The sequence below is a fragment of the Symphalangus syndactylus genome, chromosome 14 (assembly GCF_028878055.3).
Source record: "Symphalangus syndactylus isolate Jambi chromosome 14, NHGRI_mSymSyn1-v2.1_pri, whole genome shotgun sequence".
Classification (NCBI taxonomy): Eukaryota; Metazoa; Chordata; class Mammalia; order Primates; family Hylobatidae; genus Symphalangus; species Symphalangus syndactylus.
The window spans coordinates 110,148,792-110,163,664 of record NC_072436.2 but is presented as its reverse complement, the minus strand read 5'-3'; the positions used below and the strand labels follow the sequence as shown (position 1 = coordinate 110,163,664).

Below are 14,873 nucleotides of genomic sequence, written 5' to 3'. Positions count from 1 at the left end.
AGTGAGCCATGGTTGTGCCACCGCATTTCAGCCTGAGTGACAGAGTAAGACCCTGTCTCAAAAAAAAAAAAAGAAGAAGAAAATGCTCCTTCAAGTCCCCTCCAAGGTTGGGCACAGTGGCTCACACTTGTAATCCCAGCACTTTGGGAGGCTGAGGCAGGCAGATCACTTGAGTCCAAAAGTTCAAAACCAGCCTGGGCAACATGGCGAAACCCCGTCTCTATAAAAAATACAAAAAATTAGCTGGGCGCGGTGGTGCGTGCCTGTAGTCCCAGCTACTTGGAAGGCTGAGGTGGGAGGATCACTTGAGCCTGGGAGGTCGACGCTGCAGTAAGCTGATATCACGCTATTGCACTCCAACCTGAGAGACAGAGCAAGAGCAAGACCCTGTAAAAAAAAAAGAAAAAAAAAAAAAAAAGCCCTTCCAGGCAAGCCAAGGTCTCTGGGTTGTTGTGCCTCTGGGTTATTTTATTTAAATATTTAAATTTAATTTTATTTAAGTATTCTAAATTGCAGAGACAGAGTCCCACTTTGTTACCCAGCATGGTCTCAAACTCTTGGCCTCAAGTAATCCTCCTGTCTTAGCCACCCAAAGTGCTAGGATTACAGATTTGAGCCAGCACACCTGGCCTCCATTCTTGCTGGCAAAACATATACGCTCTCAGCAGATGTTAATCCAACAGATCTTCATCGTTGCTGATGGTGCTTAATGTATTATGTGTGTTAGTTTCTTTTGTTGCAAGCACAATTGGTAGCCTCATGTTTCAGTACAGACCTGCAACAATTAATACATGAGATCACTCCTGAGAAAGCAGTTTCTACTTGTTTGGACTGAATATCAGTTTGATTGGAAAGTTGAAGCCCTAACTACCCCAGAGCATCTCTGAGATTTTGTTCTGTTCTATTGTTTCAGAGTAAGGAAAGAGGGCAGAGGGGCTTCTCCCAGGAGGAGCTGGAGACATGCATGATTAACCAGGTGAGTGCAGCTGGGCTTGCACCACGTACATCTGGGGAAGCTGCACAGCCCCTCCCGGGCTGTTGCTGGCTGGCTGGCACTGTCCTTCTCAATTAGGAAGGGCCAGGCCGGGCACAGTGGCTCATGCCTGTAATCCCAGCACTTTGGGAGGCTGAGGCAGGTGGATCACCTGAGGTCAGGAGTTCGAGACCAGCCTGGCTAATATGGTGAAACCCCATCTCTACTAAAAAGACAAAAATTACCCGAGTGTGGTGGCACACGCATGTAATCCCAGCTACTCAGGAGGCTGAGGCAGGAGAATCACTTGAACCTGGGAGGTGGAGGTTGCAGTGAGCCGAGATCATGCCACTGCACTCCAGCCTGGGTGACAGAGCGAGACTCCTCCCAAAACAAACTAACAAACAAACAAGAACAAAAGGGCAGCTGCTGGGGCTCACGCCTGTAATCCCAGCACTTTGGGAGGCCAAGTCAGGTGGATCTCCCGAGGTCAGGAGTTCCAGACCAGCCTGGCCAACATGGCAAAACCCCGTCTCTACTAAAAATACAAAAATTAGCCAGGTGTGATGGCGGGTGCTTGTAATCCCAGCCACTCAGGAGGCTGAGGCAGGAGAATTGCTTGAACCCAGGAGGCAGAGTTTTAGTGAGCTGAGATCGCACCACTGCCCTCCAGCCTGGGCAACAGAGCAAGACTCCATCTCAAAACAAAACAAAACAAAACAAAACACAACAACAACAAAAAAGGAAGGGCCCCTGAGGTGTTCCCAGTCTCAAGTCTGTTCCCTGGGTATCAAGGCTGAGTGGAGGCTGGGCGCAGTGGCTCACACCTGTAATCCCGGCACTTTGGGAGGCCAAGGCAGGAGGATCACTTGAGGTCAGGAGTTCGAGATCAGCCTGGCCAACATGGCGAAACCCCGTCTCTACTTAAAATACAAAAATTAGCTGAGCATGATGGCACAGGCTTTTAATCCCAGCTACTCGGGAGGCTGAGGCAAGAGAATCCCCTGAACTTGGGAGGCGGAGGTTGCAGTGAGCAGAGATTGAGCCACTGTATTCCAGCCTGAGTGACAGAATGAGACCTGTCTCACAAAAAAAGGCTGAGTGGAGATCTCTCTGACCAGCCTTCACCAGTGTCTTGGGACACCCCTGTTTCTCTAACTCTGCTTTTCTCATTTGATATCCATGGGCATCCTAGACCATCAACATTTTTGGATCTCCTCATCATTCATAGCTGAATGCAAATATGCAAAATGATGTGTATATATTAATTACATGTACAATCAGAAGACAAATAAAAAAATGACAAGAGGCCAGGCACGGTGGCTTATGCCTGTAATCCCAGCACTTTGGGAGGCCAAGGTGGGTGGATCACCTGAGGTCAGGGGTTCCAGACCAGCCTGGCCAACATGGTGAAACCCTCTCTCTACTAAAAATACAAAAATTAGCTGGACATGGTGGCGGGTACCTGTAATCCCAGCTACTCAGGAGGCTGAGGCAGGAAAATCGCTTGAACCCGGGGGGAGTGGAGGTTGCAGTAGGCTGAGATCGCACCACTGCACTCCAGCCTGGTGACAGAGCAAGACTCCATCTCAAAAACAAACAAACAAACAAATGACAAGAGGGTTTCTGGAATTTGTGTGAGGAGGTCTTAGGGTTTTTCCCGGAAGTCTCAGGGAATTGGTGCTCAACCAGCCTGAGACAATGCCAACCTTCTAGAGACTTGGGGGCCCCCACAGTTGCCTCTGAGGCACCTCCAGCAGTTCTGCCTGAGTCAGTTGGAAACGTGTTTGGATTTCCTTGCTGGGTGGAGAGTCAGAAAACAATGCAAGGAGTTGCAGCTGTGCCATATGCTTGGGGCTGGGAAGGAACAGGGCATCCATGCACCCCTCCTGAACCCAAGGCGCAGCTGCCATGGGAGAGCGCCCGGTGGGGGCCTCTCCTCGCCCGCTTCCTAGCACCACAGACCCCTTCCAAAGGCCTGGGGGGTTTCCTGCAAGGTACCCAGCTCAGCCCCTTGCCTTGGTCACCCTGGGATGCAGGCGTGCACCCATCAGCACCTGACCTACCTGACACCTGTGGGGGCCTAAATAGTAGGGAGCCAGGGGATGGGGAGGAAGTTGAAGAGCCTGTAGAACAGGGGCTGAAAACCCAGGAGTCCCCAGCAGCCGGAGGTAGGCGGGCAGTGGGTGCTGCTTGGCCACCTACAGCTGCCACAGGAGGAAAATGGGTCCAAACGGTGCAGCACTGGTTAGAAGCCAGAAGTTCAGGTCTTTATGTGAAATTTCTTGATTTTAAATTTTGCAACTTTTTTTGAGACAGAGTCTCACTCTTGTTGACCAGGCTGGGGTGCGGTGGCATGAACTCGGCTCACTGCAACCTCTGCCTCCCGGGTTCAAACGATTCTCCTGTCTCAGCCTCCCAAGTAGCTAGGTTTACAGGCCCCCACCACCATGCCTGGCTAATTTTTGTATTTTTAGTAGAGACGGGGTTTCACCTTGTTGGCCAGTCTGATCCCAAGCTCCTGACCTCCAATGATCCGCCTGCCTCAGCCTTCCAAAGTGCTGGGATTACAGGCATGAGCCACTGCGCCCAGCCTAAATTTTGTGACTTAAAAAATTTAAGTATGTATGCAAATAAATCATGTGTGTCTTGGATATAGACCCCAGTGGTCCCATGTGTTGCTTTTGCCTGAGAAGGATTCCTGGTTCTTCTGATAGATTTCTGTGTCCCTCTAGACTTGCGGGGGCAACAATACAGTTCCCTCATCCTTACAACTATGACTAATGACTGATATTTCTTGGTTTTAGGCCCCTGGCTGCCCTGACTACAGCATCCTCTCCTTCATGGGCGCGTTCCACGGGAGGACCATGGGTAAGGAGGAACCAGTGTGCTCCCAAGGTGGCGTTTAGAATAATAATAATAACGGCAACAATAGCGGCGGCTGACATTAGTAGTTTACACTTATTGTCTCACCGATTGCACACAATCCCCTGCAGAGTGGGGATTATTATTCCTGCTTTGCAGATGTGAGAATCAGGGTTCAGGAAGAGGAAGAATTTCCAAGGCTATTCAGTGACAGAGCCAGGACTGGAACTCTTGACTCTGTCTTCAAAGCCTGCGCTGCATCTGTGATTAGTCGCAATGCAAACACATACCCACGCACGCAAGCCAATTAAGGGTTCAAGTGTTCCCCTTCAGCTTCTAGATGAGAACTGGGGTTAACTATCAAAACATCTCATGTACTCCCCAAGTATATACACCTACTATGCACCCAGAAAAATTAAAAATTAAACGATAAAAACAACTGGGGTTTCACAGGCAACAGGCCTCCCTGCCCATTGACAGCCTCATGCTGAAATGCCTATCATCTCCTTTACAAAGACGGTACTGCCTGCTTCCCCAAGCCAAGTGGCTGCTTTTCTGTTTTGCTGAACTCAGGTTGCTTAGCGACCACGCACTCTAAAGCCATTCACAAGATCGACATCCCTTCCTTTGACTGGCCCATTGCACCGTTCCCACGGCTGAAATACCCTCTGGAAGAGTTTGTGAAAGAGAACCAACAGGAGGAGGCGCGCTGTCTGGAAGAGGTAATGCTCATACCCTCCAGATCCTCCCCATCCACGAGTCCCATTGCTCTTGCCGCCCCAAGACTTGGGGAGAAGAGAAACAGATGAAGGGTTTATCTGGGGATCTGTGCAGTGCTCCCCCAGGGGGAAGCAGGGACACAGAGGCCTTGCGTCCCAAATGTTCCATATTGGGAGAGTTTGTGTGAGACACACTGTTTCTGTCACAGCATCCATCACCCAACTCTGATACCAATTTCTGTATCACTTAAGTTTCTTGGAAGATAAGAGTCAATCACCCTAAAATAAGAGAAAATAGATCTGTTGAAAGAATATGGGGCTAGGCGCAGTGGCTCTGCCTGTAATCCCAAAACTTTGGGAGGCCGAGATGGGTGGATCACCTGAGGCCAGGAGTTCGAGACCAGCCTGGCCAACATGGTGAAACCCCATCTCTACTAAAAATTAGCTGGGTGTGGTAGCTCATGCCTGTAATCCCAGCTACTAGGGAGGCTGAGGCACAAGAATCCCTTGGACCCGCGAGGCAGAGGTTGCAGTGAGCTGAGATTGCACCACTGCACTCCAGCCTGGGTAATGGAGTGAGACTCTGTCTCAAAAAAAAAAAAAAAAAAAAAAGAGACAGAGAGAAAGAAAGAATTTGGGATATCCTACAGGAAAAAATGGTTCCACAGGATCCTCTAAACCACTGGTTTTGTCTTCTCCCGAGTCTTGGGGCTTTGAGTTGCTGTGGGTCGGGGGATGCTATGGGAGAGGCTGAGGACAGGCAGCACCCTCCCACCCCACGTTCCCACATCATCCAACGCAGCCCTCTTTAGATCCAGTCAGTATATGGGGGTTCCAGGGAAGACATTAGAAGTAATCTGCAGCTGGAAAAAAAAATCACTTTTTGGGTATAGATTTGAGCTCAAATAAGGCTGCTGGCTTTTCTTAGGCACATCATCATTTTCAATCAGTTCATATTTATTGAGCACCTACTAGATGTCAATCAAGGTGCTAGGTGCTGGGTATTCAGTGGTAAATAGAAGAGACAAGATAATGGCATCAAGTACAGCACTGTCCAATGGAAATATAATGCAAGCTACACATGTAATTATAGCTTTTCCAGTAGTCACCTTTTTTTTCATTTTTACACCCTGTCTGGAAACTGCCAAGGAGTCACATTTGTTTTGTTTTGTTTTGCTTTGTTTTTGAGATGGAGTCTCACTCTGTCATCCAGGCTGGAGTGCAGTGGCTCGATCTTGGCTCACTGTAAGCTCTGCCTCCCAGGTTCATGCCTTTTTCCTGCCTCAGCCTCCCGAGTAGCTGGGACTACAGGCACGCACCACCATACCCGGCTAATTTTTTGTATTTTTGGTAGAGACAGGGTTTCACTGTGTTAGCCAGGATGGTCTTGATCTCCTGACCTCGTGATCCGCCCGCCTCGGCCTCCTAAAGTGCTGGGATTACAGGTGTGAGCCACCGCGCCCGGCCTTCGTATTCAGTTTTTGAAACACTGTGTGTATTTTACACTTACAGCACAATGCTCTAAAAACAAAGAAAAACGGGGCATGGCAGCTCATGCCTGTAATTGCAACACTTTGGGAGGCTGAGGCGGGCGGATCACCTAAGGTCGGGAGTTCGAGACCAGCCCGACTAACATGGAGAAACCCCGTCTCTACTAAAAATACAAAATTGGCCGGGCATGGTGGTGCATGCCTGTAATCCCAGCTACTCTGGAGGCCAAAGCAGGAGAATCACTTGAACCTGGGAGGCGGTGGTTGCGGTGAGCTGAGATCACACCATTGCACTCCACCCTGGGCAACAAGAGTGAAACTCCATGTCAAAAAAGAAAAAGAAAACAAAGAAAAGTATCTCAGAGCTTCCTTGGGGTGACTGGTGGAGACCAAAGTCAAACTCTCATCACCCAAACAGAGGCTTTTCCTTAATTGTACTTAACAAAGAAAGCTTTCACTTGTTAGTCTTTCTAGATGTATGGTTTGGGGTTTTTCTTTTTTTTTTCTTTTTTTTTTTTGAGACAGAGTTTCACTCTGTTGCCCAGGCTGGAGTGCAGTGGCACGATATCTCGGCTCATTGCAACCTCTGCCTCCTGGGTTCAAGTGATTGTCGTGCCTCAGCCACTGGAGTAGCTGGGAGTACAGGTGTGTGCCACCATGCCCAACTAATTTCTGTATTTTTAGTAGAGATGAGGTTTCACCATGGTAGCCAGGCTGGTCTGGAACTCCTGACCTCAAGTGATCTGCCCGCCTTAGCCTCCCAAAGTGCTGGGATTACAGCTGTGAGCCACCGTGCCCAGCCTCTTTCTTTTTAATAAAGACAGGATCTTGCTGTCTTGCACAGGCTGGAGTGCAGTGGTGTGGTCATAGCTCACTGCGATCTCACAGTCCTGGTTCAAGGGGTCCTCTCACCTCAGCCTCTCAAGTAGCTGAGACTACAGGCACGCAGCCACCATGCCCAGCTAATTTTTAAATGTTTTGCAGAGATGAACCACACTGTGTTGCACAGGCTGGTCTCAAACTCCTGGCCTCAAGCTATCCTCCTGCCTCAGCCTCCCAAAGTGCTGGGATTGCAGGTGTGAGCCACCACACCTGGCCCTTAGAACAGTTTTTTAACCAAGGATATATCTCCGATTCTGCCCCCAAAGGATTCTCACACCAGTAATAGCAATAATACTGTAAGAATAGGAACAATAATAATCAATAATAATATAGTCGTGCTAATCGTAATAGTAGCAGCCACCACTTTATGTGTGCCAGACTCTGTGCTGTATTTTCTCTCTCTCTCTCTCTCTCTGTCTCTGTGTGTGTGTGTGTGTGTGTATGTGTGTGTGTGTGTGTGTGTGAATGCTCTCACCTTTATTTCTCTCAATAGACCTGTGATATAGCTATTTCCCACATAACAAGGTTAAGTGACAGGTGCATGTTCCATGTAAAACAGAGGCAGAACCACAGCTAAAACACCTGGCCCAGCAATCAACTCATAGTGCTATATTTTGTCATTCAGTCCTCTCCACGTCCCTGGAAGGTGGATTCTGTCAGCATGCCCATATAACACAACAGGGAAGTGAGGCTTCTGAAGCTAAATTCCTTGCCCCAAGTTATGCGTTTGTATCCACCCAGGTGCTAGCACCGATCTCAAGTAGGATACATTCCCATCCACACACATAGCTTCTAACAGAGGCTTCACTGGTCTTAGGAAATGCACACAAATACATTTCCAATAAAATTGCACGGGGGCTCATTGAACCCCAGATTCCCACCCACGGATACTGGTCACAAGCCTCTGCCAGCGGTGGTCACTTTCCCCTTTGGGATCCAGGTGGAGGATCTGATTGTGAAATATCGGAAAAAGAAGAAGACGGTGGTCGGGATCATCGTGGAGCCCATCCAGTCCGAGGGTGGAGACAACCACGCGTCCGATGACTTCTTTCGGAAGCTGAGAGACATCGCCAGGAAGGTCAGTGCACGGGGCTGAGGTTGGATGGAGCCATTGGGCTTTCTGGGTTGAGTTCCCAGAGTGAAGAGCCAGCAGCACCTCTGCCTTGGAGTTTCTGTCAACCTCCAGACCTGCAGAGGCTGTCTGTCAGCATCAGGGGTGGAGAAGTTGGGGTTGGCGAAAGGATGGGGATTCTTCCCTAAAACTATACACACACACACATACACACACACACACATACACATTTTATATATATATATAATTTTTTTTTTTTGAGACAGAGTCTTACTCTGTTGCCCAGGCTGGAGTGCAGTGGTGCAATCTCAGCTACCTGCAACCCCCACCTCCCAGGTTCAAACGATTCTTCTACCTCGGCCTCCTAAGTAGCTGGGACTACAGGCACACGTCACCATACCCAACTAATTTTTGTATTTCCAGTAGAGACGAGATTTCGCCATGTTGGCCAGGCTGGTCTCAAACTCCTGACCTCAGGTGATCTGCCTGCCTCTGCCTCCCAAAGTGCTGGGATTACAAGCCTGAGCCAGTGGGCTTGGCCTTAAAATCTTTTTAAAAAATCTTTATGGATACATAATAGTTGTGATGCATAATGGTCAAATCTGGGTAATTGTATATCCATCATCTAAAACATGTATCATCTCTTTGTATTGGGAATATTCCAAATCCACTCCTAGTTATTTTGAAATATGCAATAAATTTATAATCAACCTATTGTGCTACTGGACACTAGATCTTATTCTTCTATCTAACTGTACTTTTGTATCCATTAACCAACCCCTATTTATCTCCACCTCCCCATTAGCCTTGCCAGCCTCTGATAGCCGTCATTCAACTCTATTCTTCATAAGGGAAATGTTTTTAGTCCCCACATGAGAACTTGCAACATTTGTCTATGTCTGGCTTATGTCACTTAACATAATGTCCTGTAGTTCCATCTACGTCATTGCTAATGACATAATTTCATTCTTTTTACGGCTGAGTAGTATTCCATTATGTATATGTACCATATTTTCTTTTTCTTTTTTTTTTGAGACAGTCTCACTCTGTTGCCCAGGCTGGAGTGCAATGGCATGATCTTGGCTCACTGTAACCTCTGCCTCCTGGGTCCAAGTGATTCTCCTGCCTCAGTCTCCCAAGTAGCTGAGATTACAGGTGCACGACACCACACCCAGCTAATTTTTGTATTTTTGGTAGAGATGGGGTTTCGCCATGTTGGCCAAGCTGGTCTCAGACTCCTGGCCTTAGGTGATCTGCCCGTCTCAGCCTCCCAAAGTGCTGGAATTACAGGCGAGAGCAACCACGCCTGGCCAATTGTGTATATGTACCATATTTACTTTATCCATTCATCCACTGATGGACAGATTGATTCCTTATCTTGGCTATGGTGATCAGTGCTGCAATAAACATGGGAGTGCAGGTATCTCTTTGATCCACTGATTTCCTTTCTTTATATTGTGTGTTTGTTTTAATGTCTTCTGCATATATAACTGGCAATCAAACCGATAAGTTCACAGATAAAAGTTATAAGACATGAGTTGGCTTAACACAGATGCTGAGTTAGAAATAGCCCTGGTGACAAGCAGAACATGGCAGCTGAAGTCTGGGAAGCACATTCAAGGCCTCACTGTTGGACACAGCTCCCTCTGACGAGGTTGAGACCCGAGCCTGAAGCCAGATGACATACTGCTCTGTGTTGGTGCAGGGAGTATTTAATGTTCTGGGTTTTTTTGTTCCAGCGCAGCAGTTTTAGGAAACACTCAGATATAGCTCTGGTTGGAACTACTCAGCTTAAGTGTTTTGATTAGTTTTTTTGTGCACTGCTCAAGAACGTGGGGCTGGTTTGCTGTTCAGAAAACAAGCACGATGTGTGTGGACCCAGGGTTTGGCAGTTGGCTGGCTATGGAGGGCATGAGTTTCTGGCCTCCCACGGGTGTTTATTTCTCTCTCCTCGCTCTTCTCCGGCCAGCATGGCTGCGCCTTCTTGGTGGACGAGGTCCAGACCGGAGGAGGCTGCACGGGCAAGTTCTGGGCCCATGAGCACTGGGGCTTGGATGACCCAGCAGACGTGATGACCTTCAGCAAGAAGATGATGACTGGGGGTTTCTTCCACAAGGAGGAGTTCAGACCTAATGCCGTGAGTTGGAGCCAGCCTTCTCTCTACATCCAGGGCAGAGAAGGGAGCATCCTCTTCTCCTAACTGTTCCTTTCTCACCATCGAGGAGCTGGGTGGGCACCTACTGGGTCGCAGGTTTTCTAAGGCCCAGTTCTTATCAATGCAGTTAGCAGTGGTGTGCCCTCCCAGCTCTCTCTGTAAGGCCGACTCTGGAACAGTCCACCATCAGCCTTTTCCTGATTTCTCTCTGTGTGCACACACAATAATATTATCGACAGCTGCCGCAGCAGACTGAGCATTTGCTCTGTGCCTAGTTCTAAGTGTTTCTCATAATACTTTTAATCCTGAGAACAATCTGACCAAGTAGGTGTTATTTTTATCCTCATTTTACTAATGAGGAATCAGGCACAGAGAGGTTAAGTAGTTTGTCAAAGGTCACACAGCCTGTTAAGTGACAAAGCTGGGATTCCAACCCAGAGCCCATACTCTTACCCACTACACTGTGTACTGCCATATGTGCATACAGATTTACACACACACACACACACAGCCATCAGGGGCCAACGTCCTTTCACCATTCCTACATGTAGTTTCTACACTCAAGGTTGCCTCATGGTCCACAATGGCTTCTGGTGTTCCAGCCATCACATCTCAATTCTAGGCAGTAGGAAAGAAAAAGAAGGGAAGGAAAAAGTGGCCCCATTCTTGTCTTTAGCAGCCTTCCTAGAAATCTCACATAATATGTCTATTTCCAATACTCGACTAAGACCCACTCACATGGCCACTTCTAGCCATAAGGGAGGCTGGGAAGGGTGTTTTAGTTGGCCGCATGGCCACCTTGAGTCATTCATGGAGGGGTAAAGTGGGTGATCTTTGAGGGTCAGTGCTGGCAATCCAGTCCCAACTCCACCTGTAAGTTACTTTTGCCTTGGACAAATCACTTAGCCTCCCAGAACCTCAGCTTCCTCCTGTATAAAATGAGGGTTATAGGAGTTAAGGAACCGACTGTCTTGGTTTCCTGGGACTGAGGGATTTCCCAGTGCGTGGGACGATTTGGTCTCCCCATAGCAGTTCCTACCTGCAGGGCTGCTGTTGGAAGAATTCAGCAAGATTGGGTGTGTTCCCCTGCTAGCCTCTGGTAGATGCCCACTAGGTTAGTTTCTCTCATCTTCAAGAGAGGAGGAGGGGCGCCTGGGGGAAGTGACCCCTGCAGGGTGTGCATGTGCGTGAACCCTTCCAACACCCGTTCCTCATTCCAGCCTTACCGGATCTTCAACACCTGGCTGGGGGACCCGTCCAAGAACCTGTTGCTGGCTGAGGTCATCAACATCATCAAGCGGGAGGACCTGCTAAATAATGCAGCCCATGCCGGGAAGGCCCTGCTCACAGGACTGCTGGACCTCCAGGTAACACCCCCTCCCTTGCCCCGCCTCCACCACCCATGGCTCTCCGCAGCCTCCAGGGCGACACTGGAGCTCTTCAGCAAGGTGTTGTGCCTGCTGTTCCAGCAATTCATAATGGGCTGTGCTGCTTCTAGCCTCGGCGGCTTTGCACGTGCTGTGTCCTCTGTGGGGGATGCCTCCCCAACCCTCTATCGCGTTCCAACCCCTGTTCCTGAACTCCTGGTTTTCTTTTTTATTTTATTTTTTTATTTTTTTAATATTGAGACATGGTCAAGCTATGTTAGCCAGTCTGGCCTTGAACTCCTGGCCTCAAGCAGTCCTTCCACCTCAGCATCCCAAAGTGCTGGGCAGCGCCTGCCGGCACTGGTTATCTTTTTCATTTATTTTATTTTATTTTATTTGTTAATTTATTTATTTTTTGAGACCAAGTCTTGTTCCGTACCCAGGCTGGAGTGCAGTGGCGCAATCTCGGTTCACTGCAACCGCTGCCTCCTGGGTTCAAGAGATTCTCCGGCCTCAGCCTCCCGAGTAGCTGGGATTACAGGCATGTGCCATTACGCCCTACTAATTGTTTTGTATTTTGAGTAGAGATGGGGTTTCACCATGTTGGCCAGGCTGGTCTCGAACTCCCGACCTCAGGTGATCCGCTTGCCTCAGCCTCCCAAAGTGCTGGGATTACGAGCATGGGCCACCGTGCCCGGCCCTCGTTATGTTTTGACACCAAATTCAGACATCCCCCCTTTGAGAGGCCCCCAAGCACTCCCTCTCTCACCCCCTCTGGTGTGTTCATTATTGCCTCCTCTGTGCAACCTGTTGCATACTTACCACTCGGCAGCACTGCCCTCCACTGCTGGGACTGGATTACTCACTACCCTCAAGGTTTCATCATGGGCCAAAATGACTCCTGCAGCTCCAGCCATTGCATCTCAATTCCAGGCAATAGGAAGGAAAAAGAAGGGCAGAGTGGTCCCCTTCTTGTCTTTAGCAGCCTTCCCAGAAATCTCACATAACACTTTTAACACTTGACTAAGAGCTGGTCGTGTGGTCACTCCTAACCATAAGGAGGTGTGTGGATGTGTGTGTGTGAGTGTGGCACACAGGCCTGAAGGGGTGTCTAAATGGAAGAGACTATTCTAAACCACCCCAGGGCCACACTCTGGTGGGAGATGGAGGGGTGTGTTCAAACTGCCAGCTCCCCAGCAATCAACAAGTGCAAGGAACATGCTAGAATAAGTGCTGGAAGGACTTCTGAGCCTCAGTTTCCTTATCTGTGTAGACCAAAGTGAGCCCTTCTTCACTGGCAGGGGATTCAAGAGTGTGCCCACTGCCAGGCACAGGGGCTCATGCCTGTAACCCCAGCACTTAGGGAGGCAGAAGCAGGAGGATTGCCTTCAGCTCAGCTGAGTTTGAGACCAGCCTGGGCAACACGGTGAGAACCCATCCTCCACGAAAAGAAAGAAACAAATTGTGCATGTAAGTGTCTAACAGTGCCCGGCTCTGTCACCCCCAGAATAGGACCATGTCTCCAGTTTCTACCAAGGAGCTGCCGTGAAATAAGACTTGCTCCCCCAACTCAGCCCCCAGTACCCTGAAATTATTTGGGGTTTTCCAAGCCCTTGTTTGCTGTCCTTCATATGGATAGCAGAGAGTAAGGTGAAATCAAAGTCCTTCAGACTAGGCACCTGCATTTGTTTCCTTGTCTGCTGTAAAAAATCACAACAAACTGCGTGGGTTAAAACAAGAATTTATCCTCTCACAGTTTGGAGGCCAGGGTCTGAAATCAAGATTTCAGCAGAGTTGGCTCCTTCTGGAGGCTCTGGGGGAGAATCTGTTCCATGCCCCTCTCCACCTTGTGGCTGCTGGGAATCCTTCATGTTCCTTGACCTGTGGAGGCTTCACTCTGCTTCTGGCATCACTTGGCGTTCTCCCCACTGTGCCTGTGTCTGTCTCCAAATTGTCTTCTTCTTATAAAGATACCAGTCATTGAGCCAGGCGCTGTGGCTCACACCTGTAATCCCAGCACTTTGGGAGGCCAAGGCAGGGGGATCACTTGAGGTCAGGAGTTCAAAACCAGCCTGGCCTACACTGTGAAACCCCGTCTCTACTAAAACTACAAAAAAAAAAAAAAAAAAAATTAGCCAGGTGTGATGGCAGGTGCCTGTAATCCCAGCTAGTCAGGAGGCTGAGGCACAAGAATCTTTGAACCCGGGAGGCGGAGGTTGCAGTGAGCCGAGATGGTGCCACTGCGCTCCAGCCTGGGCAACAGAGTGAGACTCCATCTCAAAAAAAAAAAAAAAAACAAAAAAAAAGTCATTGCATTAGGGGCCATTCTAATGCAGGAAGACCTCATCTTAACCTAACTATTTCTGTGAAGACCTTATTTCCAAATTAGGTCCTAGTCACAGGTTCCAGATAAACATGAATTTCAGGGGCAGTGGGAGGAAACTGTTGAATCCAGGATACCTCCCAATCTCAAAGCCCTGAGGGAGGACAGACATTTCTTCTCCTAGAAGAACCACCACCTTTCTAGAAGAGCTGACAATAGAGATGGGTAACACCTGTGGAGCACCCACCAAGTGCCCAGCCCCGGGCTTAGGACTTAACATGTGAACCTTATCTTGCTAAAGTCCCACCACAGCCCCACTGGGGTCAACAGCATTTAAATCCTTCTGTTTATAGCAGGGTAAGCAGAGGCACTTGAGTGGCCCAAGGTTATCCAGTGAGAAAGAGACAGAGCTGGGCTTGGTTGGTGGTGGTGGTGGTGGTGGTGGTTTTTTTTCCTCCACACAACACAGATGTGCACAGCTGGGCTTTGAACCCAGGCCTGAATGTCACCAGAGCTCTTAACTCCCTGGAGGTCCTGCCAGTCCATGCACAGGCCAAGGCTGGACCATGGGAGGCCTTTGACGAAGCATAGCCATTAAGCCCAGCTGGTACACAGGTGATGGGGTTTGACGCCAGCCTTGTCTCCCCCCACTGCAGGCCCGGTACCCCCAGTACATCAGCAGGGTGAGAGGACGAGGCACCTTTTGCTCCTTCGATACTCCCGATGATTCCATACGGAATAAGCTCATTTTAACTGCCAGGAACAAAGGTAAGGGGCCAGGAGTGGCTGCTGAGTTTCATCAGCATCCAGTTTTTCCTGCTGTAGCTGCAAAATGTTGCTAGGTACTCAGCAGTATTTTGTGTAGGGGGCAGGTGGTACACAGGTCTGAAAATAGCCTGAATGCTCTTTCTCCAAAGAAGAGAACATTACGAATGGGATTTCTTTATCCATTTATTTACTCAGCAAGTGTTCACTGAGGAGGTGAGTTGTAAGTGGACGCTGGAGATAGTTACAGTGATGATGAACA

At 48.9% G+C, this 14,873-nt stretch overlaps 1 protein-coding gene across 7 annotated transcripts in view; it reads left to right on the top strand.

Annotated features, from left to right (window-relative positions):
* Positions 1-14,873, top strand: part of ABAT (4-aminobutyrate aminotransferase) — a 103,451-nt gene that overhangs the window by 83,806 nt on the left and 4,772 nt on the right. For 4 of the 7 annotated variants that reach the window (XM_055241283.2, XM_055241282.2, XM_055241280.2 and 1 more), the window contains 7 exons: positions 914-976; positions 3,781-3,844; positions 4,412-4,560; positions 7,870-8,007; positions 9,971-10,138; positions 11,377-11,523; positions 14,503-14,614. In XM_055241283.2, coding sequence (XP_055097258.1) covers positions 914-976; positions 3,781-3,844; positions 4,412-4,560; positions 7,870-8,007; positions 9,971-10,138; positions 11,377-11,523; positions 14,503-14,614 — 841 coding nt within the window. The remainder of the gene's footprint in view (positions 1-913; positions 977-3,780; positions 3,845-4,411; positions 4,561-7,869; positions 8,008-9,970; positions 10,139-11,376; positions 11,524-14,502; positions 14,615-14,873) is intronic. The other 3 variants (XM_055241276.2, XM_055241277.2, XM_055241279.2) reach the window with 3 other exon arrangements.